This window comes from Sorex fumeus, unplaced genomic scaffold, assembly GCF_029834395.1.
Source record: "Sorex fumeus unplaced genomic scaffold, SorFum_2.1 ptg000166l, whole genome shotgun sequence".
Taxonomy (NCBI): Eukaryota; Metazoa; Chordata; class Mammalia; order Eulipotyphla; family Soricidae; genus Sorex; species Sorex fumeus.
The window spans coordinates 5,102,737-5,126,741 of record NW_026606223.1 but is presented as its reverse complement, the minus strand read 5'-3'; the positions used below and the strand labels follow the sequence as shown (position 1 = coordinate 5,126,741).

At 55.7% G+C, this 24,005-nt stretch overlaps 1 protein-coding gene across 3 annotated transcripts in view; it reads right to left on the bottom strand.

The window, feature by feature from the left end:
* ATP9A (ATPase phospholipid transporting 9A (putative)) overlaps positions 1-24,005 on the bottom strand; it is an 86,871-nt gene that overhangs the window by 54,010 nt on the left and 8,856 nt on the right. For all 3 annotated transcript variants that reach the window (XM_056107472.1, XM_056107471.1, XM_056107473.1), the window contains exons 2-4: positions 6,083-6,227; positions 4,258-4,371; positions 127-235 (exon numbers count right to left, since the gene is read on the bottom strand). In XM_056107472.1, coding sequence (XP_055963447.1) covers positions 127-235; positions 4,258-4,371; positions 6,083-6,227 — 368 coding nt within the window. The remainder of the gene's footprint in view (positions 1-126; positions 236-4,257; positions 4,372-6,082; positions 6,228-24,005) is intronic.

The window sequence follows — 24,005 nt, the reverse complement described above, 5'->3', positions numbered from 1 at the left end:
ACACAAACACACACACACACACACACACACACCAGCCGCAGCCTCCGGCCCAACCAGGCCGGGCTCCTGCGGGGGCCTCGAGGCCCCAGACCCCCCCTCAGCCTGACTGGCCTGAACTGGCCTGACCTCGCGACGTGAGCCGGCTGTAGACGTGAGAGTTGACCTCCTTGTCACGCACGTAGCAGCGAATCTCCTCCACGGCCTCGCGGATGACGGTGACGGTCAGCACGAACCCCTGCAGAGAGGCGAGAGGGGACGGAGGGTGACCAGGAGCACAGACGCCCAAGGGGAGCAAGCGCAGGGACGCAGCAGGCGCCCCCCAGGCATGGGCCCACCCCACCCCCCAACGCAAGGCCCTAGGCTGACTTACATCACCTCGAGGGTCCCCGTGGGCCCCGGGGCACCCCGTGGGAAGCCCCCCTAAAGTGCCCCCTGACCCGGCAGAGTGGGGCCAGCCGTGCCTGCCGTCCCCCTTGGACACACACAGCCAGGATGTCCCTCGGGCACCTGTGGCTCAGAGCAGAGCCCTGTGTCCAGGCCACGGCCACAGGAGGGACAGTGAGTGACCCCCGCTGGGCACTAACTGGGGGCTCCCCCAGCCCCATCAGGGAGTCGCTAACGGAGGGGAAGTGGGCACAGAGGGAGAAAGCGGGGGACCAGGCGGGAATACTGAGGCATGGGACCCCCATGGGCCACCCTCCCTGCAATCTGGGAACCCCACAGGAGACCCCAACAACAAGAGGGACGGCCCGGGCGGGAGGAAGGAGAAAGTGGCCCAGTGGGACAGCACCTGCTCAGCCAGCGGGAGGCCCTGGGTTCAACACTCAGCATTGCCCACATGACCAGCACTGTTCTCCAAGGGCATGTGACACCCAGTGTGACCCCCCCACCAAAGTCACCAGGATGCCAACCTGCCCTCCTGGCACAGACCCAGCCCCTGGCAGCAGCAGCAGCAGGAGAGAGGAGGTATCAGCTGACCAAGGGCACAGGGAGTGAGGCTGACCCTGTCCCCTCTCTCTGGCCGGCAGGGCGCAGAGGGGACAGTCCCCTCTCAGAACACCCCACCCCCGCGACACTCTTCCATGAACAACAAAAAAGATTCTGTATCTGCGACTATTTCCCAATGTTCTTACTAACTGGCCAGACCCCTCTGCACAGGAGGGAGAGGGAGGGAAGGAACGAAGGGAGGGAGAGGAGAGGGGGAAGGGGAGAGAGAGAGAGAGAGAGAGAGAGAGAGAGAGAGAGAGAGAGAGAGAGAGAGAAAGAAAGAAAGAAAGAAAGAAAGAAAGAAAGAAAGAAAGAAAGAAAAAGAAAGACCATCTGGGGCTGGCGCGATAGCACAGCAGGGAGGGCGTTTGCCTTGCACGCGGCCGACCAGGGTTCGATTCCCAGCATCCCATAGGGTCCCCCGAGAACTGCCAGGAGTAATTCCTGAGTGCAGAGCCAGGAGAAACCCCTGTGCATCGCCGGGTCTGACCCAAAAAGCAAAAATAAAAAATCCATTTTGTCCCAGAAAAACCCATGGCCCCAAACCCGAATCATCCCAGGGAAGAACCAAATTAATAAAGAAACAAGAAATAAAAATTGTTCTTTGGGGAAGAATCCTCAGCCCCAAACACTCCCTGGCACTGCACACCGGGCCCTGAGGACGCCCGGGCAGGCAGCCACCACCAAGGTTCCTCCCCGCTGCTCCACCCACAGCAACCCCCAGATCACCCCAGGCTCCCCCCACACAAACAGGAACCTCCAGATCACCCCAGCCACACACACACACACACACCTGATCACCACAGACAAACACACACACACACACACACACACGCTCCAACACACACACATACACACACCCCACCCACTCCAGCCCGGTAGCCTCGCCTCAGGTAACTGGAGGGTTTCTGCAGAAGCAGGACTGTGACAAGGTCTGTGCTCTCTCTCCAGTCCCTGTATTTTGATTTTTGTTTTTTTTCGGGACCACACCCAAGTTGTGTTCAGAACTTGCTCCTGGGCTCTGTGCTCAGGGATCACTTGCCTTGTGGTGCTGGGGGTTGAATGGGGGGGTCAACCTAGGCAAGGCAAGTGCTTTAATATCTGTAATATCTCTGGCCCAAACAAGGTGGAGTGTTTTTACTGGGGGAGGGGGAACAGGGGAGGAATTGGATCAAACTCACAGTATTCAGGAGTCACCGGGCAGTGCTCAGGGGACCAGATGTAGTGCCAGGGATCAAACCAAGGTGGGCCAACACAGTCGCGTGCGAGCAAGCGCCTTAGCCCTGAACTATCTCTCTGGCAGAGCTCTGAAGTTTTGACCAGTTCTCAGTGCAGGGCTGGTCTGGGTGTGGAGAGGCTGAAAGCCACTGCACGAAGCACAAATCGAATCCATGTCATGAGGTTCTTCATGGAGAGCACCACCAGCAAAGGATGACAGGCCACATGGAGCATCTCTGTCCTCGGCTAGACCCAGACACTGCCTATCATACAAGAACCAACCAGACGGGGCTGGAGCAATAACACAACAGGTAGGGCGTTTGCCTTGCACCAGCCGACCCAGGTTCGATTCCCAGCATCCCATATGGTCCCCACGCACCGCCAGGAGTAATTCCTGAGTGCAGATCCAGGAATAACCCCAGAGCATCGCTGGGTGTGACCCAAAAAGCAAAAAAAAAAAAAAAAAAAGAACCAACCAAGACCAGTGTAGACCCAATGCACCCAACCAGGCAATATCCAATCAGGCGAGACCCAGTCTAGACCTAAAACACACAAACAGGCATAACCCAACCAGGCAAGACCCAGTTTAGTCCCAAAACACCCAACCACGCAAGACCAAGTCTAGACCCAAAACACCCAACCAGGCAAGACCCAGTCTACATCCAACACACAAGATCCAACCAGAAAACACCCAACTAGGCAACACTCAGTCTAGACCCAAAACACCCAACCAGGTAAGACCCAGTCTAGACCCAAAACACCCAACCAGGCAAGACCCAGTCAAGACCCAAAACACCCAACCAGGTAAGACCCAGTCTAGAACCAAAACACCCAACCAGACAAGACCCATCTAGACCCAAAACGCCCAACCAGGCAAGACCCAGTCTAGACCCAAAACGCCCAACCAGGTAAGACCCAGTCTAGACCCAAAACGCCCAACCAGGCAAGACCCGTCTAGACCCAAAACACCCAACCAGGCAAGACCCGTCTAGACCCAAAACACCCAACCAGGCAACACTCAGTCTACATCCAACACACAAGATCCAACCAGCCAACACCCAACTAGGCAACACTCAGTCTAGACCCAAAACACCCAACCAGGCAACATCCAACCAGGTAAGACCCAGTCTAAACCCAAAACACTCAACCAGGCAACATCCAACCAGGCAAAACCTAGTCTAGACCCAACCTGCAAGACCCAACCAGGCAACACCTGCAGGGAGCAGAGTCCTTAAGTGGACATAACCCTGGGAGCTGTTTACTCAAAGGGGCCAAGTTTACTTGGCATAGCTCTCTGTCCTGCCACCCCTAGTACGTGGAGTGGTCATTATGTTGCCAACCCAAGCCTATAGAGAAGGTAATACTTCACCATCCTCAGTTTGCAAGAGAAGTTAATGAGAAATGGATGCATTGTGATTGCGTGGTGTATGTAGGACATCACATCCTTTATAAATCAATAGAGAGTACAGGAATGATCACAGTGTTTTTTAGTGTATTTTGTTATTATTTCCATTTTGTCTTTATTTCCAGTTGCTGATCTAAGTAACACTGTTTTCATTATACTATGTTTCCTATGCTTGTTCTGATCAAAGAAATGTATGATCTTGGGGCTATGTTTTTTGCAATTACAATGGATGATTTTACCTGCCAAGTTCCTGATAGAGTTGTATAAGAGGCTGTCTGAAATAAAGATCAATACTGCTGTCCCAAGAGAACTCAGCCCTCTCAACCCCTTGAAAGTTTCTTTGATCCTCACTTTCCCTCTTGACCCGTTTGACTGTCGGCTGGTCCGGCAAACACCCAACTAGGCAAGACCCAGTCTAGACCCAACGATCAAGAGCACTGCCTGTGATGACTTTTCACAGAATCTACAAAGCCTTGAGCAGCCCAGTTGCTGCCTGACCAGGGCGTCAGTGCTGAAGGAAACCTGGGGTTCCCCAGGGTGGGGCCGGAGGGTGTTATCTGCTGGGCTCAAATGCCAGGGTCAGAGCCTGCACAGAGAGAGACCCAGCCTCCTGAGTTTAGCGGAACAAACGAGGCACGTCTACTCACCAGGGGCACCCAGTAGGTATAGAGCGCCCCGAGTCTCATCTCGGGAACGAACTGGGAGCAGGCGAGCAGCAAGAAGTAGAGGTTGAAGAAGTACTTGAACTGGTTGAACAGCACCTGGAAGGCAGAGATGAGAAAGGGGAGCGTCACGAGCGGTCGGAGAAGGAGGTCAAGCTGGCGGGAGCTGTGAACCCCAGACCATTCTCCCCTGCACAGAACCAACAAGACCGTGAGGACCAAGCATGCGCGTGCCAGGCCAGCCCTGGCACCAGCTTCCGGTTCCACGCGCTGAAAGTACAACACGGGTCAGAAAAACCCCTAAGACTGAGTCACCTGTACATCTGTACAGACTCATTGTACTGGCCAGATTCTAGATGGGGGCATCTCCTGAGGTGTGTGTGGGGGAAGGGGGGGCACTCGCTTCAGCTCTATTCTCTAAGGAAAAGGAGGCCAGGAACCAGAGCAACAGCACAGCAGGAAGGCCATTTGCCTTGCACACAGCTGACCCGGGTTCGATCCCTGGCATCCCATAGGGTCCCTCAAGCACTGCCAGGAGTAATTCCTGAGTGCAGAGCCAGGAGGAACCCCTGAGCATCACCAGGTGTGTTCCAAAACAAACCAACCAAAAAAAAAAAAAAACAGAGAGAAAAAAACAAATACACAAACTAAAAGGAAGGTCCCTCAAAATGTTTTGTCGTTCAATGGATCTCCACAGGGCTGGAGCGGGTTCGATCCCTGTCAGACATATGGTCCCCCAAGCCCCACCTTCAGTGACCCCTGAGCACAGAGCCCGGAGTCAGCTCTAAGCACCCCTCACCGCCACTCTACCCCCCATGAAATGCTTCTGCAGGGGAAGGCTCAGAGGAGAGGAGGGGTTGAACCCCAGCACCACAAGGCCCTCCAAGTATTGCCAAGAGCGGGGCCCCAAGCACAGGGCCTGGAGCATTTGAACAATGCTGGGTGTGGCCAAAAACATAAAACAATGAAAGAATTTCGAGAGCAGGGATATGCCTCACTGGTAGAGCACACACTTCCGGGTTCCATTCCAGCACATGACCCCCAAAACTGCCAGGCGTGGTGATGGTGGTTCCTGAGCTCTGCTCTTAGGCACTGTAGGGAGTGACCACCCTCCGGAAATAAAAAATAATAAAAACCCTTAAACTGATTTCTTATAATATATCTGGATTTCTATTTACCTCTCAAAACAGTCACAAATTCCTTACAATAGTTGAACTAAAGGCCACTATTTTTTTTTTCCTTTTTGGGTCACACCCAGCGATGCACAGGGCTTACTCCTAGCTCATGCACTCAGGAATTACTCCTGGTGGTGCTCAGGGGATCCTATGGGATGCTGGAAATCAAACCCAGATCAGCTGCGTGCAAGGCAAATGCCCTACCCGCTGTGCTATCACACCAGTCCCGTTAAGTTTTTTTTTCCCCCTTTTTGAGGGCCGCTACTTCTAAAACCAATTCCAGTGCCATGCTAGGCCATGAAAAGGTTTCGAGTTGATGTGTGTGCTGGGGAAGGTGTGTAGGTCACACCCTTGGATATGTCCAAGCCAGTGTGGGGAGGTCATGAGAGTAAATCATGAAGTAAAAGGGACACAGCAGGGAAGGCATTTGCCTTGCAAGAGGCCGACCCAGGTTCAATTCCCAGCAACCCATAGGATCTCCCAAGCACCGCCAGGAATGATTCCTGAGTTCAGAGCCAGGTGTGACAAAAGCCCCCACTAAGTATAGCAGAACGTTCATCATCAGCAAAAACGTTTCAAGAGGCCAGAAAGGAGTCTTGCATGAGCTCCCGGAAATCCAACCCACTCATACCTACCCCGGGCAGGAAGGTGAAGAAATTGTACTTCTGATTGTTGATGACATTTCGAGGGTACCTCTGATCCCTCTTCTCGGGATGCCCCAACCAGACGGTGCGGGGCCTGGGGTCCCCTCCACCACAGCATCTCAGCCATTCGCAGCACCTGTGAAAAAGACACGCCCACACGGTCAAAGCCACGCCTCCAGGTAGGGAAGACACCCACCTCGAGGCCACGCCCACAGCACTGAGGCCACGCCCCAGACTTCGGTCACGCCCACGCTAAACCACGCCCACGTTCCAGGCCCGGTCCGCCTGGGTCCTCGAAGCCCCGCCCACGCCCGCGGCCTCAGGTTTTTCTCTCTGCTGCCTAGTTTCTGGCCAGGACTAACAGCCCCAGTGGGGCTTCGTCCTTAGTGAGCTGGGCAAACGGTGGAGGCTTTCCAAGCAATTGTGACCCAAATAAAAAAGGGCTTTGTCCCCAAGCCCAAATTATTTCAGCAAGGCTCATTTTCAAATAATAAGATAAGTGGGAGTAAAATACCAGGGTTCCGGCACATGCCTTGCATCTATCCATAGCATCAATCCCCTGCATCAGAGCCCGCCCCCACCCTCTCTGGGTGTGACTGTACAAGCCCCCGACGCTCCTAGGTGTGGCCCTAGGAGTGGCCCCTGCACCAAAGTGCCTGAGCAGCCCCTCAGCCTTGCCTGAGCACTGACTGCCAGTTTGGCTGGCTGGAGCACTGCACCAGGGGAGGCCCTGGGCCCTGAGCCACTTGGGACACCCACTCAAATCCGCCCCATCCCATCCATCCAAATCTTTAAGAAATAATATAAGGGCTGGGACCAAGGAGATGGCCCAGTGGTCAAGGGCACATGGTCTCTAGGGAATCAAATAGATCCCCAGAACTGCATGATCCCCAGCACCACCAGGTGTGGGTCATGCTGCCCCAGCACTGCTGGCCAGAACACAGAACCATCCAGGAGAAATGGAACCATGCAGGAGACACAGACCATGCAGGGGGCAGGGAACCATCCAGAAAACAAGGAACCATCTTGGGGACACGGAACCATGTGGGGGACAGGGAACCATCCGGGGGACAGGGAACCATCCAGGAAACAAGGAACCATCTGGGTGACATGGAACCATCTGGGGGACACAGAGCCATCTAGGAGACATGGAACCACCTGGGGACACAGAACCATATGGAGACATGGAACCATGCAGGGGACCGGAGCTGTCCGGGAGGAGATACGGAACCAGCCAAACACACGGAACCACCCAGAAGACAGAAGCACTGGGTAGAGCCCCTGGGGGTGCAGAAGGTTCTCCAGCTCTCAAAGCATCACTTTGGGAGTCCAGATAACACAAGAACGATGTCATTTCCAGCGCCATGACTAATCTCACCAGCTAAGCAAGTTGCCCAGGGAGGCCAGGGGTGTAGGCTGGGCCCTCTGGAGCCTTCTGGGATGTGGCCGGCTGAGTCCCCGCCCTGCCAGAGAACCCAGAGTCCACCCACGCCCAACATCCTCCAGCAGATAAAAGGCCTCTCAGCTCCAAGCTAATCTCGAAGAGACACCACGCTGCAAAACAGTCCCTGGAGTGCCTGGCCACGAATGCCACCTCGTTCCAAGCACTGACCTCCAAGCGCTAACCAGGCAAACTAGATGGGGATGTTCTGTAGAAGGCCACTAAGCTCAGTAATGGAAACTAACACAGGAGGTTCAGTTAGCACCAACCGGCTCAGTACATCCTCAGTGACTTGAGTAACACCATGTGAGATTTCTATTGTAACGAGCAATATAAAGCAAATGATTTTGTGCCAGTACAGTGGGCAGGCTGGGGAGTGGGATGGGGGGACAGGACTGGGGACATTGGAAGAGGGAAGGTCACACTGGGGTGGGACAGGTGTTGGAATATTGAATACCTAAAACAACTGTATCACGAACAACTTTGTAAATCACATGGGGTCTTTTTGGTTTTGGTTTTGTTTGCTTTTTGGGTCATACCTGGCGACACACAGGGGTTCCTCCTGGCTCTGCACTCAGGAATTACTCGTGGCAGTGCTCGGGGGGACCATATGAGATGCTGGGAATTGAACCCGGGTTGGCTGCATGCAAGGCAAATGCCCTCTCCGCTGTGCTAGCGCTCCAGTCCCTCACATGGTGTTTAAAGAAAGTTTCAAGCATTTAAAAAGAAGTTGTGTGATTTTGAAAAAGTATATACACAGGGGCTGGAGCAATAGCACAGCAGGTAGGGTGTTTGCCTTGCACGCAGCCGACCCGGGTTCAATTCCCAGCATCCCATATGGTCCCCTGAGCACCACCAGGGTAATTCCTGAGTGCAGAGCCAGGTGAGACCCAAAAAGAAAAAAAAAAACATATACACATACAGAGAAAGATGGCAACACAATCTTATTTTTCTATCGTAGGGATCAAGAGAGCAGGGGATGGCGGGAGCCGCAGTGTAGCTGGAAGGGCACTTGCCTGGCATGTGGCCGACCCAGGTTCAATTCTCAGCATCCCATACGGTCCCTCAAACCCCACCTGGGACTGTGATCCCTGAGCACAGAGCCAGGACTGTCAGCTCTGAGGACAGTGGCCCAAAAACAAAAAAATATTTTATTTTATTTTTTTTATATAGGCGTACTGCTTTTGATACAGCCTCTGATTAGGCTGATTGAATTTTGCATGAACTCCACCAAAAAAAAAAAAATTTAATCAATAAAGTGTTTGAAATAGGTTACACCTGAAATGACTCAATACGTTTTTCACTCCATGATAACAGAAATGCCAAATTTTGTAGCAGACTTGGGAAAGATCCACGGAATCCCATAAGGTCCCCCAGCACTGTCAGGAGTGATTCCTGAGTGAAGAGCCAGGAGTAACCCCTGTGCATCGATGGGTGTAACCCAAAAAGAAAAAAGGGGGGGCTGGAGCAATAGTATCGCAAGTAGGACGCTGCCCTTGCACACGGCTGACCCGAGTTTGATCCCCAGCACCACACGTGGTCCTCTGAATGCTGACTCAGGAGTAAGCCCTGAGTGCCACCAGAAATGGCCGAAAAATTTAAATAACAATATTAATAATAAAAACAACAGGGGCTGGAGCAATAGCACAGCGGGGAGGGCATTTGCCTTGCACACGACTGACCCGGGTTCAATTCCCAGCATCCCATATGGTCCCCCGAGCACCGCCAGGAGTAATTCCTGAGTGCATGAGCCAGGAGGAACCCCTGTGCATCGCCGGGTGTGACCCAAAAAGCAAAAAATTAACAATAATAATAATAAAAACAATAATAACCAAATTGAGGAAAGTTTGCGTATTTCCTGAGGGCACACGTGGGGTGGAGGGGCTCTCAGCTAGGTGTGGTGGTATTTTTCTCTGGTGACAGCCAAGCTTCAGGGGTGATTAAGACAGACTGGAGACAGGAAAAGAAAGGTGCAGGAAAAGAAAAGGTGCAGGAAAAGAAAAGAAGTGCATCCTCAACGGCAACATTTAGTGTGCTGAAAACACGGCCAGTTTCAAAAAAAAAAAAAACCTTTTAATCTTGACCCGTTTTGCAGCCTCCTACAACCCGTCTCTCCTGGGGGGGTGGGGGGGTGTCTCTCCCCTCCCGCTGGTAACGCTGCTGGGTATTCCAGATAATGAAAGGAAAGAGAGGGGGGACTGAGTCTCCATCCCCCCCCTCCCCAGGGGCAGGCAGGAATCAGTCTCGGCCCGGCGCATTCACAGACCCCCCTTCCCCCACCCCACCACCCCGGCTGTCTGCAGAGGAACAGACGGCGGGCACCGCCAGCCCATGCCAGCCGCTCCGGGGCGCACCGGGCATCGCCCACAACACTCCCTCCTCCTGCCCTGCGGGGCAGGCAGGCTGGGAGCCGGAAGGTCAGCCGGGCAGTGAAGCCCAGCTGCCAGCCTCCAGCACGGCCCAGAGAACCGAACCGAACCGCTCCCGCCGGGAGATGACAACTTACATAATTGCCGGTGGGCGCCGGCCCGCCCGCTCCCGCCTCTGCGCGGTGCGGGCCACAGGGCCCCCCGCCGGCTGCCCGATGCTCGGCGTCAGAGCCCCCGAGGTGAGCCAGCCAGCACCCGGCCCGCTGCGACGCTCAAATTTTCCGTGATGAAACCCAACGCGCTCTCCCGGCTCTCAAAAATAGCATCTTCGCTCCGGTAAGGCGGCGGCGGCGGCGGCGGGGTGGAGGTGGGCTCGGGCGGGCCGGCCTCTTTCTCTCTCTCTCTCTCTCTCTGTCCTAGGAGCTCCAGTTCGGCCCCTTCTGGGCAGGCAGGACCCCCGCGATGAGTCCAAAGGCCAGCCGCACCCACTCGCCCGACAGCGGCCGGCGCTCCCCCAATGAATGAGCGCAGGAAGCCGGAGGGCGGATCCCGGGGCAGGAAGCGCCCGGCCACTCTCCCAGCCCATAATAATCCTGTGACGAAGGCTCCCCCGGGATGCAGGCTAAGGATGCTGGGCCGAGAATCCCGGGGACCACTCCTGCCAGGCGCACTCACTGTGTGTGTGTGTGTGTGTGTGTGTGTGTGTGTGTGTGTGTGTGTGCGCGCGCGCGTGTCTGTGTCTGCGTGTGTGTGAGTGTAAGAGAGAAGTACGGACTCTTGTGAGCAGAATGAAAGGGTGAGGATGAGATGTGTGTATGTGTGTGTGTGTGTGATGTGTGTGTGTGAGATGCACTTCTCTTGTGAGCAGAATGGAAAGGTGAGGATGAGTGGTGTGTGATGTGTGTGTGTGTGAGAGAGAGAGAGAGAGAGATGTACTTCTCTTGTGAGCAGAATAGAAGGGTGAGGATGAGGTGTGTGTGTGTGTGTGTGATGCACGGACCCTTGTGAGCAGAATGGAAGGGTGAGGAAATGTTTTCACAAAAGGGACTTAGAAATGGAAAATGGGGGCTGGAGTGATAGTACAGTGGGAAAGGCATTTGCCTTGCACGCGGCCAACCTGGGTTTGATTCCTGGCATCCTATAGGGTCCCCCGAGCACCGCCAGGAGTGATTCCTGAGTGCAGAGCCAGGAGGAACCCCTGAACATCTCTAGGTGTGGCCCAAAAAGCAAAATAACAACAACAACAAAATGCCCATTATTTAAAGTCATCAGTTTAGAAGACATTATTTCCTCTGGCTTCAAGAATCATATTCCTATAACAGGTTACAGTCAGGAATGAATTTTGTGGCTTGGTTTTGTGACCACATCTACAGGACTCAGGGCTTGCTCCTGGCTCCTTGCTCAGGGATCACTCCTGGGAGTGCTCGGGGATCACGTGTAGAGCCGGAGGTCGAACCCCGAACAGTCGTTTGCAGCGCAAACACCTTCACTGCTGTACTCTCTGGCCCCTGGAAGCCTTACGTTATACGAGCACTGTCGAGTTGTGTTCTGTTTTGTTTTTTTGGGGGGGGGGCAGAGAATGGGGATTGGGTCACACCTGCTGGTATTTGAGGATGCTGGGGTGGGGGGGCAGGGATCAAACCAGGGTCTGCAGGGCAAGCGCCTCATCTCTGTACTCCCTCTCGGCCCAGTGCTTTCCATCCTTCACATCACATGCTCGCTACTCCTTCCCAGAGGGCAGCAAAGGCTGAGAAATCAAACTATCCCTTGAGGGGGGCTGTTATAGAAACCAGGAACGCTCAGCAAAGGGCGCCCCCGACAGTCTTTAAATGAGCAGAGGGGCTGGAGCCATAGCACAGCAGGTACAGCGTTTGCCTTGTACGCGACCAACCCGGGTTCGATTCCCAGCATCCTATATGGTCCCCCAAGCACCGACAGGAGTAATTCCTGAGTGCATGAGCCAGGAGTAACCCCTGTGTGTTGCCGGGTGTGACCCAAAAAGGAAAAAAAATGAGCAGAGTGAGGGTCAGAGAGATGGCATAGTGCCTGGCACGCCCCTGTGCTGGCTCCAAGAACTGGCAACATCAGCGCCTCAGTCACCAGCACCAAGTTGGCCCCCTGCATGGAGCTCAGGTCCCAGAGAGCCAAGAACTGCTGGCTGGGGACTCTGGACTCTGGGTACATGAATATATAAAGGGGCCAGAGTGGCAGCACAGCGGGGAGGGCGTTTGCCTTGCACGCGGCTAACCCAGGTTTGATCCTCAGCATCCCATATGGCCCCTCGAGCGGAGCCAGGAGTCAGCCCCGAACATCGCCAGGTGTGACCCCCTCCTCCTCCATGAAACACACATGAAAGCAGGGGCTTGAGAGAGTAGATATCTTGCTGCGCTTGGATCCCTGGCAATCCATAAGGTTCCTTTAGCATCACCAGGAGTGATCGCTGGGCAAAGAACCAGGAATAAACACTGAACAGTGCTGAGAGTGGCAGAGAGAGAGAGGAGAGAGAGAGGGAAGGAGGGAGGGAGGGAGAGAGAGAGAGAGAGAGAGAGAGAGCGCAGGCACTGGGGTACTAAATGACCTCATTTGCAAGACAGCTAAGAAGCAAGTGCCTGGGAGCCCTCAGAGACTGTCAGGTAAATATTCCAGAAACACTCCGTGGAGCTCCCCAGGGAAGTCACGGCCCACACCCTGTGTTCATGCATGCTGTGTGTCGCCAGGGAAGGGGTCACCTGGGTGAATGTGACTGAGTCTGAGGTTCCTTATAGTATAGGCCTGGGAGGAAGCCTAGGTCTCACCTCAATTCACATATAAGCTCAGCCCCCCTCCCCCTGCACGAACCCTCCCCCCTGCTTGCCGCCCTATTTCCCCAGGCACAAAGGGCACTGCTCTGGTTTGCTGTGGTGGTGGTGGTTTGGGGCCCCACCAGCAGTGCTCTTGACTCTGTGCTCAGATGTCACTCTCGGGACTATATGTGATGCCGTGAGCAAGGCGAGTACCTCACCCGCTGTCTCATCCCTCTGGCCCCAGGGCAAATGCCGTCATCCCGGACTCTCCCTTGAGCCCTCCAGGCTACTTGTCTTTTTTGGTGGGGCAGGGAGGTTGGAGGCCACACCTGGCCGTGCTCAGGGATCACCCCTCAAGGGGTTCAGGGAACCCTATGGGTTCCCAGGTCAGCCGTGTGCATGGCCGGCACCCTCCTGCTGTGCCCCGGCTCTGGCCCGCCCAAGGTGACATCAGTCATGGTCTGCTGGTTTACAGCAGACCCGGACACTAAAGCCTTTGTGGCGGGCCAGAGAGTTCCTCCGGGGCCCGGCTCAGCCCTGGGCTTCCTCCTTCCTCCTTCCTCCTCCTCATGCTGCAAAACTGGGTGTTTGGATGAAGATAAAACGAGTGCTGAGGGCCAGGCAGATACTCGGAGCGGGGAGCAAGGAGCGAGCCCCAGGTCTGATGCCCGGGCCGGCCCGGTGCCTGAATACGGCAAGGACTTGCTGTCTCCTGCTTGCATCATAAGCGCCCACACCTGATAGATCGTTATCCCGGCTACTTCCCATCACAACAGCCGCCAGACCAGCACTGCTGCCTGCCTTGGACCCGGGCTGCACCTGCCCTGGGCACCCAGACCACAAGGAGAGGAGGACCCGCAGTTAAGGAGGACCCTGTTATCACAGGGCCAGGGGGAAGGGGGTTGGCAAGGGGGCCCAGACAAACAGGGGGTGTAGCAGGGGAGGCCTAATCCCATGTTTCTAACTTAGGGTCACATCTCGGGGTGCCTGGGCGCTCCTCCTGGCACTACACTGGAGCTCCAGCCCAGCCCCTGGACAGGCGCTGTTGGAAGTCACACCTGGTGGTGCTCAGGGTCTGCTCCCAAGTCAACGCTCTGGAAGCTTAGGAGGTAGCAGGAATCGAACCTGGGTTAGCCACATGCAAGGCAAGTGCCCTACCTGCTGTACTATCCGGCCAGCCTGGAGGTGAGGCTGTTATTTATGTATTTTTTGGGTGGGGAGGGGTGGCACACTTGGAGATGCTCAGGGCTTACTCCTGGCTCTGCACTCAGAAATCACCACTCCTGGCAGTGCCCGGGGGACCCTATGGGATGCCGGGAATCGAACCCAGGTCTGCCGCGTGCAAGGCAGGAACCTTCCCTGTTATACCGTGGCCTAGCCCCACAAGTGCGCTTTTTATTTTTATTTTTTTCCTTTTTTGGGTCACACCTGGCAATGCACAGGGTTTACTCCTGGCTCTGCACTCAGGAATCACCCCTGGCGGTGCTCAGGGGACCCTATGGGATGCTGGGAATCGAACCCGGGTCGGCCGCGTGCAAGGCAAAAGCCCTACCTGCTGTACTATTGCTCCAGCCCCAGGTGCACTTTTTAAACGAGGGCAATAATTGGCCAAACTCGGGCAGGTGGGGCTGATGCTGGCGAGTTCAGCCGGGCTACACCCCGTGGTGTGGGAGACGATGGCAGGGACGCAACCAGGGAGAACGCTTGAGCGGGCCCTGGTGCCTGACTGGGCCGTCCTCAAGTCCCACGGGCTGCCAGGCCGACCAGACGCCACAGTGGGCACGAGTGGAAGCGGGAAACTGGGGTGAGGTTTGCTCCGGGAAAGTGGCCTGCTGGGCCACTGACCACGGGTGGGGGTGGCTCCGCTCTGCCCCATGCTGGCAACAGCCATCACATGGCCAGAGGGTACACTGGGGGGCCCGTGGCTCTGCCCAGCACTAAGGGAGGGACACTGGCCAGTGCCGCCGCCCTTCCGGACCCTGTGGGCTGACCAGAGGGGACAGTGAGGAACAGGGAGGGCAGAGGCGCCCTGGATAGTGTCAGGACAGAAACAGACACCTTCAGGGAAATCTGATGGGGGACAGAACACCTGTCACCATCCCACCAACACGCTAACCCGTTTGGACAGAACCAGCCAGGACTGAGATCACAATTTTTAGCTGTTAAGGGGCGGGGGGGGGGGGTCACAGCACAGTGGGGGACGCTTGCCTCGTAGGTGGCAACCCGGGGTTCCATCCGTGGGACGTGGAACATGGCAGGCCCAGCCTCAGAGGGTTCATGTGGGGTTTGAGCGTCGTTCATGCTGAGCTTGGGGGTGGGGGGTGGGGGTGGGGTGGCAGGGGGCAGTGCAGGGCCTGAGCACCTGCCTGGTGAGCGTAGGGCCCCAGGGTCACTCTCGGCCCCGCCCAGCTCTGGGCTGGGAGTGGCCCCCAAGTGCTATTATTTTTTTCTTTTTGGGTCACACCCAGCGATGCACAGGGGTTATTCCTGGCTCTGCACTCAGGAATTACTCCTGGCCATGCTTGGGGGACCCAATGGGATGCTGGGAATCGGACCTGGGTCGTGCAAGGCAAATGCCCTCCCCTTTGTGCTATCACTCCAGCCCCTGCCCCAAGCTCTATTTAACTGAGACCCACTATTTTCTTTTTCTTTCCTGCAATGCCAGGGATCCAACCCAGGGTCTCGCACACGCAGGGCAGTCTCTGCCCGAGCCTTATCCCTGGTCCAACCAAAATACATAAAAGCAAAAATTCTGGAAATTTATATACAAGTGGTACTACATGGAAAGTATCATGCTAAGCGAAATGAGTCAGAAAGAGAGGGATAAACATAGAAAGATTGCAGTCATCTGGGGGATATAAAGTAACAAAATAGGAGATTAATACCCAAGAATAGCCGAGATCAGTACCAGGAGGATTACTCCATAGCTTAGAGGCCAGCCGGGCATTCTAGGGGAAAGGGCAGCTCAGATAGAGAAGGGAGCACCAAATAAAGGGTGTTTAGAGGATCCTCCCAGGATGGGACATGCGTGATGAGAGTAGACTATGGACCGAACATGATTGCCACTCAATGCCTCTTTTGCAAACCACAGCACCCAAAAGGAGAGAGAGAACAAAAGGGAATGCCCTGCCACAGAGGTGGGGCGGGGTGGGGGGACGGGGGGCTTGGGGGGTGGGAGGGATACTGGGATCCGTGGTGGTGGAAAATGGGCACTGGTGGAGGGATGGGTATTTGATCATTGTATAATCGAAATCCAAGCACAAAATTTGTAAGTTTACAACTGTACCTCATGGTGTCTCACTAATAAAAATTAAAAAAAAAAAAATTCTGACCACCGGCACCCGTGGGAGCCACAGGGGTGCAGGGGCCTCCCCATCTGGCGGAAACGCCTGGGAAAGCTAACATTCCTGGGGAGCACCAGGGACCGATGTTTCTAGAAAAGGTGAGGAGTGTCGGCAGGAGCTGCCCCTGGGTGGGTCAATATTTGCCGAGTGGGTGTGTCTGGGCTCCCCACACCAGCCAGGCGACCCAGTCACCCTGGCCATGCCTGGGGGGGTGGGGCGGGGAAGGAGGGCGAGGAAAGGTATGGGGGCTCCTGGCTGCAACGGGGATGCCCACCCAGGCACGGGGTGGGCTCCACACCCCAGGCCTCAGTGACCCCAGACACGTGGACTTGTCCCCACAACTGGCCCTGTGGTGTGAGGGGAAGTCCGGGGTTCGCCAACCACCCTAGAGCAGACTCAGGCCCGCCCCACCCCAAATGTCAACAGCCCAGGTGAGGCCCTGGGAGAGAGCGGCACCACCCAGGGTCAGGCTCTGCCAGGAGGGGCCGCTGGCCCTGTCCAGCCCAGCTCCCACAAGCTTGGAAAGTGAAAGGGAAATGGGGACCTTGCCTCAGACAGCCCCTGGGGTCTGGGGACCGGCCCCACATGGGACGTCTGCAGGGAGAGAATTCCAGCCCTTGGGTCGCTGTCGAGGCATGAGGGACGCTCTTGCTCTTCATTCAAAACCTATCCAAGGGTCTTGGGGCTGGAGCGATAGCACAGCGGGGAGGGCGTTGGCCTTGCATGCGGCCAACCCGGTTCGATTCCCAGCACCACATAGGGTCCCCCAAGCACCGCCAGGAGTAATTCCTGAGTGCAGAGCCAGGAGGAACCCCTGTGCATCGCCGGGTGTGACCCAAAAAGAAGAAAAAAAAACTCTCTAGTCAAGGCCCACATGGACAAGTGAGATGCTCGCTGTTTTCTCGCCCTCTTAAGTCTGCAGTCAGCTTGTTTCTGTAACTAGAAACTCTTCTCAAGAAGGATGGGCCTGTCCGTGATCACCTTCCCCTCCTGCAAGGGCCCAGCCGCTCGGATCCCATGTCAGCCCTGCAGTCAGCTCAGCTGGGAGACACAAGTGGTGATTCTGTTTCCGGTGCGGGTGGGGCCTTTGTCTTCCAGGTTTTATTTATTTATTTATTTATTTGCTTTTTGGGTCACACCCGGCGATGCACAGGGGTTACTCCTGGCTCTGCACCCAGGAGTTACTCCTGGCGGCGCTCAGGGGACCCTATGGGATGCTGGGAGTCAAACCCGGGTCTGCCGCGTGCAAGGCAAACGCCCTCCCCGCTGTGCTCTCTCTCCAGCCCCTCTTCCAGGTTTTAGAGAAGACCCACTTGTTCCTTTCATCAGATGCTCTCGCTTATTTTTTACCTTTTATTTGCTGCCTAGTAATATTTTAATAAAGATCTTAAAGTGAATAATGAATTTTGGAATGAACGAAACTTGGATCCTGAATTCAATGAAATGGAGTCAAGATGAATAAAATTCCATGTTTTTAAATTAAAAGAAAAATTCTCTAGAATGACACAGAAGGAATCATTGCGCCAAGTCCTGGGAAGACTTGTTCTGTCACACAAAGGGTGACAGAACAAACACATTTTAAGAGCAAAAGAGGGGGCTGGAGCGATAGCACAGCGGGGAGGGCGTTTGCCAGGCACACGGCCAGCCCAGGTTCGATTCCCAGCATCCCATATGGTCCCCTGAGCACCGCCAGGAGTAATTCCTGAGTGCATGAGCCAGGAGTAACCCCTGAGCATCACCAGGTGTGACACAAAAAGCAAAATAAAATAAAGTCCCCAAAAGTCAACAGGATGGGAAGGCCTTTAAATAATTTCAGCTGGGGGCTGGAGCAATAGCACAGCGGGTAGGGCGTTTGCCTTGCACGCGGCGGACCCAGGTTCGATTCTCAGCATCCCATAGGGTCCCCTGAGCACCACCAGGGGTAATTCCTGAGTGCAGAGCCAGGAGTAACCCCTGTGCATTGCCAGGTGTGACCTAAAAAAAAAAAAGCCAATAAATAAATAATTTCAGCTACTGCAAATAGGAGTTCCTGGTTACTTCTCTCACAACTGAAAGTAAAACACTTAAGTTCCAAAGTGCGAGCTGGGGAAAGCTCTGGACTCCTCCTGGGTCCCTGAGCTCCTTGGCATGGCATAGCTCAGTACCAATGAAGACAGCAGAGAGGCAGTTCAGCTCGCATGCAGGGACCGGAAACAAGGGAGACCTCGAATTCATCCCAAGTCACTGGACATGGCAAGAACTAGACTAGACACACACCTCCACCAATCAGCAGTCCAGGAGTGAAAGCTGTGTCCAGGCCTCGGAAAAGAGCCTGGAGCGATAGGGACCTTGCACACGCCAGTTTGGGTTCGATCCCCGGAATCCCATGTGGTCCCCCAAGCTAGCCAGGAGTGATCCCTGAGTACAGCTGTGACAGAAGGAAGGGAGGGAGGGAGGGAGGGAGGGAGGGAGGGAGGAAGGAAGGAAGGAAGGAAGGAAGGAAGGAAGGAAGGAGGGAAGGAGAAAGGAGGGTGGGCAGGGGGGAGGGAGGGAAGGAGAAAGGAGGGTGGGAGGGAAGGAGGGAGGGAAGGAGGGAGGGAAGGGAGGAAGGAAGGAAGGAAGGAAGGAAGGAAGGAAGGAAGGAAGAGGGAGAGAGGGAAGAAGGGAAGGAGAAAGGAGGGTGGGAGGGAGGGAGGGAGGGAAGGAGAAAGGAGGGTGGGAGGGAGGGAAGGAGAAAGGAGGGTGGGAGGGAGGGAGGGAGGGAAGGAGGGAGGGAAGGAGGGAGGGAAGGGAGGAAGAAAGGAAGGAAGGAAGGAAGGAAGAGGGAGGGAGAGAGGGAAGAAGGGAAGGAAAAGGAAAGGAGAGAACGTGGGAGGGAAGGAAAGAAGGGAGGGAGGGAGGGAGGGAGGGAGGGAAGGAGAAAGGAGGGTGGGAGGGAGGGAGGGAGGGAAGGAGGGAGGGAAGGGAGGAAGAAAGGAAGGAAGAGGGAGGGAGAGAGGGAAGAAGGGAAGGAAAAGGAAAGGAGAGAACGTGGGAGGGAAGGAAAGAAGGGAGGGAGGGAGGGAGGGAAGGAGAAAGGAGGGTGGGAGGGAGGGAGGGAGGGAGGGAAGGAGGGAGGGAAGGGAGGAAGAAAGGAAGGAAGGAAGAGGGAGGGAGAGAGGGAAGAAGGGAAGGAAAAGGAAAGGAGAGAACGTGGGAGGGAGGGAGGGAGGGGGGAAGGAAGGGAGGGAGGGGGAGGGGAGGGAGAGAGGAGGAGGGAGGGAGAGAGGAAGGGAGGGAGGGAGGGAGGGAGGGAGGGAAGGAGGGAGGGAAGGGAGGAAGAAAGGAAGGAAGGAAGGAAGGAAGGAAGAGGGAGGGAGAGAGGGAAGAAGGGAAGGAAAAGGAAAGGAGAGAACGTGGGAGGGAAGGAAGGAAGGGAGGGAGGGAGGTAGGGAGGGAGGGGAGGGAGAGAGGAAGGGAGGGAGGGAGGGAGGGAGGGAGGTAAGGAAGGAGGGAGGGAGGGAGGAGGGGAGGGAGAAAGGAAGGGAGGGAGGAGGGGAGGGAGAGAGGAAGGAGGGAGGGAGGGAGGCTCCATTGCTTCTCTTCTTCCAGCCCCTTGACTCAGCAGAGTTCACCCAGAGGCCCCTCTTTGCGCTGGGCACCCCACTAAGGGAGGGGTGCTATTCCCAGACGAAGCTGGGCTGGGGGTTGAGCAGACCAGACAAGGCTCCTGCGGCGCCTGCGAGACATCCAGGTTCAGTCTCAGGCACTGCCTGGTCCCCCCCAGACCTCCAGGCTCCAAACCAGGAGAAACCCCAAAACACGGCTGGGTGTGGTGAAAAAACCATCCACACGCGTGGAAAACCCAAAACGCTCAGGGCACGGGAGCCAGCCGCCTGCACCGGAGCTATGGTCTCGTTCCCTCGCTCCCAGTAGGATTGATTGAGCAGCTATTACGTGCCCACCTTAGTGCCTAGCACCGCAATATGCCAACCAGACTGACCAGCACTGTCTTCGTGGAGCCCATTCTTTCGGGGGGCGGGGGGGGCTCTCTGACTGTGAGGGGTCCGCAGGCTTCTGTGAAGCGGGGGAGGGTGGCAAGTGAGACCGCGAGAAGCCCCGGGAGCTGGAGCAGTTGGCTCGTCCATCCCTCGGCTGGCCCAGGCTCCGGGGAACCAGCGAGCGCCAGGCCTGGGAAACCTGGTGTCTCTGAGCCACTGCCAGGTCCCCGGCCGGTGCTGCGGGCACCAGGAAGCCAGTAGAGCCGACACGCGCCCAACAGGGCACCTTCTGTGTCCGCGGCAGGAAGCCCGTGCTGGTGGCATTTGGGGCTCGGCGCTGATGGCTCGCACCCAACAGCCAGACCAAGTTGGAGACAGGCGCGGGGCTCGGAGCCCCAGGACCTCGAGAGGCTGTGCAGCGGCGATGCTCGATGCTCGGGGATCACTCCACGGGGTGACAGGCAGGAGGCAAGGCGCGCCCCCTCCCCGCCAACCACCCTACGGCGGCATTTTCCAGCTTCCAAAGGGAACACAGTCTCTTAGCTGTGAGTCTCGATGAGAAGTGGCCAAGGCGTGGCCAGGGCCTGGGCGGGGCGTGGGCAGCAGTGAGGAGAGGTGCCATGAGGACCCTCACGGAGCATCAGACAAGGGCGCGTGCCTGTCCCCTCCAGAGCACACGTGTGCTGGGCGCTTCTTTTTCTTTTGTTTTTCGCTTTTTGAGTCACACCCGGAGATGCTCAGGGGTTCCTCCTGGCTCTGCACTCAGGAATTCTGCTGGCGGTGCTCGGGGGACCCTATGGGATGCTGGGAATCGAACCCGGGTCGGACGCGTGCAAGGCCAACGCCCTACCCGCCGTGCTATCGCTCCAGCCCCAAGATCCCTTTATTTCGGGGGAGACCTATCCGATGGGCTAGAGACGCAGCTGCCCCGTTAGCCCGTGGCCCACTGGATTATCAGGACATGTGTGGGAACCCCATGCACATGGTCTTTAGCTTAAGGGGCGGGAAGGACGGGGAGTGGATGGGAGAGAGGGAATTCCCTGGGGCTCTGACGCCTGGCACCTGATCCCAGTGCCACCTGCCGAGTGCCACCCCAAAACACTGCTGTTGGGATCCGCAGATCAACCACGTGCATGGGACTGCGGTCACCGTGACGTCAGCAGCAACGCCAGGAAAGGGAGGATAAAAGGCCAACCTGGGGCCCAGGGCAATAGCACAGCAGGTAGGGCGCTTGCCTTGCACACAGCTGGCCCTGGTTCAATCCCAGCATCCCACAGGGCCCCCGAGCCCACCGGGAGTGATCCCCAAGCGCGGAGCCAGGAATAAGCCCTGAGAACTACCAAGTGTGGCCCAAAAGCCAAAAATAAAAAGCATCGGGGAGGGCTGGAGCGAGCACAGCAGGTAGGGTATTTGGCAGGTTCCATCCCCAGCACCACATACGAAACCCCCAAGTACTGCCAGAAGTGATTCCTGAGCACTGCAAGGTAGAAGGAAGGAAGGAAGGAAGGAAGGAAGGAAGGAAGGAAGGAAGGAAGGAAGGAAGGAGGGAGGGAGGGAGGGAAGGAAGAGAGGGAAGGAAGGAGGGAGGGAAGAGAAAGAAAGGGAAGAAAGAAAGAAAGGAAGGAAGAGAAAGAGAAGGAAGGAAGGGAGGGAGGGAGGGAGGGAGGACAGGGGAGGAGCCGGACCTTCTCCATCCCCCCCCATGGGACTCAGATGATGCCCACAAATGGCCCCCCGGCTATTTATTAAGCTCCTACGTGGCCATGATCCAGAGACACACAAGAATCTCGGAACCGAGTGGCTCGCTGCAGAGATCTCTCCAGACCCTAATTATTTTATTTGCTTTTTGGGTCACACCCGGCGATGCTCAGGGGTTCCTCCTGGCTTTGCACTCAGGAATCAGTCCTGGCAGTGCTCAGGGGACCCTATGGGATGCTGGGAATCGAACCTGGGTTGGCCACGTGCAAGGCAAACGCCCTGTCCGCTGTGCTATTGCTCCAGCCCCAGACCCTAATTATTAAAAGTTTAGAATTCCTAGAGCGTGGGACCGCTCTTGCAGCTGCGTGACTTGATACGCTCTCCACAACAAGCAATACAAAACAAATCGTCTAGCATTGCCTTTTCGGCAGGTTTGAGTGGTGGTGGGACTGGTGTTGAAATATCGAATGTAATCATAGTGGAGAGAGAGTATTGTAGAAATTGTCTGCCTCACAGGCAGGGGAAGGGCTGAAATTGGGGGGGGGAAGGATACTGGGGATTTTGGTGGTGGAAAATGTGCACCCGTGAAGGGATGGGTGGTTGATCATAGTGTGACCGAAACTCAAGCACGAAGGCTTTGTGGCTGTATCTCACAGTGAATCAATGAATAAAAAGAAAGATGAATTCTGAGGAGGGATCATGCAGACTCACGGTCAAGCACAATTTCTTATAAATCCCAGTTATAAGAATTTTTTTTTTTTCGCTTTTTCGGTCACACCCGGCAATGCACAGGGGTTCCTCCTGGCTCTGCACTCAGGAATTACTCCTGGCAGTGCTCAGGGGACCATACAGGATGCTGGGAATTGAACCCGTGTCGGCTGCGTGCAAGGCAAACGCCCTACCCGCTGTGCTATTGCTCTAGCCCCATAAGAATTATTTTTAATTTTTATTTATTTATTTATTTTTTCTTTTTGGGTCTCACCTGGAGATGCACAGGAGTTACTCCTGGCTCTGCACTCAGGAATTACTCCTGGAGGTGCTTGGGGGACCATATGGGATGCTGGGAATCGAACCCGGGTCGGCCATGTGCAAGGCAAACGCCCTACCTGCTGTGCTATTGTTCCAGCACCCCCATAAGAATTTTTTTTAAGAACCTAAAACTAGGGGCTGTAGAAAACAGCTCGAAGGGCTGGAGGTTGAGAGGATCTTTGTTTTGTGGTTGTTTCTGTTTTGTTCTTGGACCAAACCTGGCAGTGCCCAGGCCAACTCCTGGCTCACACTTAGGGCCAACTCCTGATGAGCCCGGGGGGACCATATGTGGCCCCAAGGATCAGACAGGAGTCAGCCACATGCAAGCAAGTGTCCCACCCCCTTCACCATCTCTCGAGCCCCCAGAAACTCAGATTTGGTCCCCTGCACGCATGGTTCCCTGGGCACCGCTGGGTTTGTCCCCAGTCCGACAAACACAACCCCGACCGGAAATTGGGCTTTGCCATTCTAAACCCTAGAGGAAAATCTGGCAACAGAACAAAGTTTCTGAACACGCAGAGACCAAAAATTAATTCAAAACCGACTGTGCAATGAAGCCGGCGGGGTCTGTTGCAGCCGGGGCCCCACGTTGCGTGATGCTTTCAGGCAAAAAGCGGGCATCGCCTGGAAAAATGTTCACCAAGTCCTAAACCAAAACGATTCTAGAAGGGAGAGAAAAATCCACCCCTCTCCCAGTTTCCATCATGAGAGGAGGATTTCCAGAAAGATTAAGTGTGATGATCCACACAGAATAGCTCTGGGCGGCTAATAAGCACTTAATTGGAGTTAGCGGGTGTAATTCCCGGCAAATGAATCGAACACAATCCAGAGGACCAGAGGATGGGCAGGAGCGCCCAGGGGCGAGGTCAGTCTCGGGCCCCGCCCACTGTGATCCCCAGATCTCCCTCCAGTAAGGCCCCCCCACCCCGTGACCTCCCCCCACAACAACAAACAGCAGCGACAAAGGGCCCCAGAGGAGAGAGACATGCCCGACAGCCTGGAAATGTGACCACGTGAACTCCAGCCCGAGGAAACATCTGGAAGGCACATCTGCTGGCAGAGCACGGAGCAGCTGATGCAGTCTGCTGGGGGGAGGGGCCAGATCTCGGCTGCCCACTCCCCCAGAGACCCCCAGAGAGCCAGCTGCAGAGTGTGGAGAACTCAACATCCATTTCAAAGACAGACCCCTCACCCCAGAGCACTGCTGGGCAAAAGTAACAAGGAAGAGCTTTTCGGGGGTCACACCCGCGATGTTCAGCGGTTCCTCCTGGTTTTGCACTCAGGAAATCAG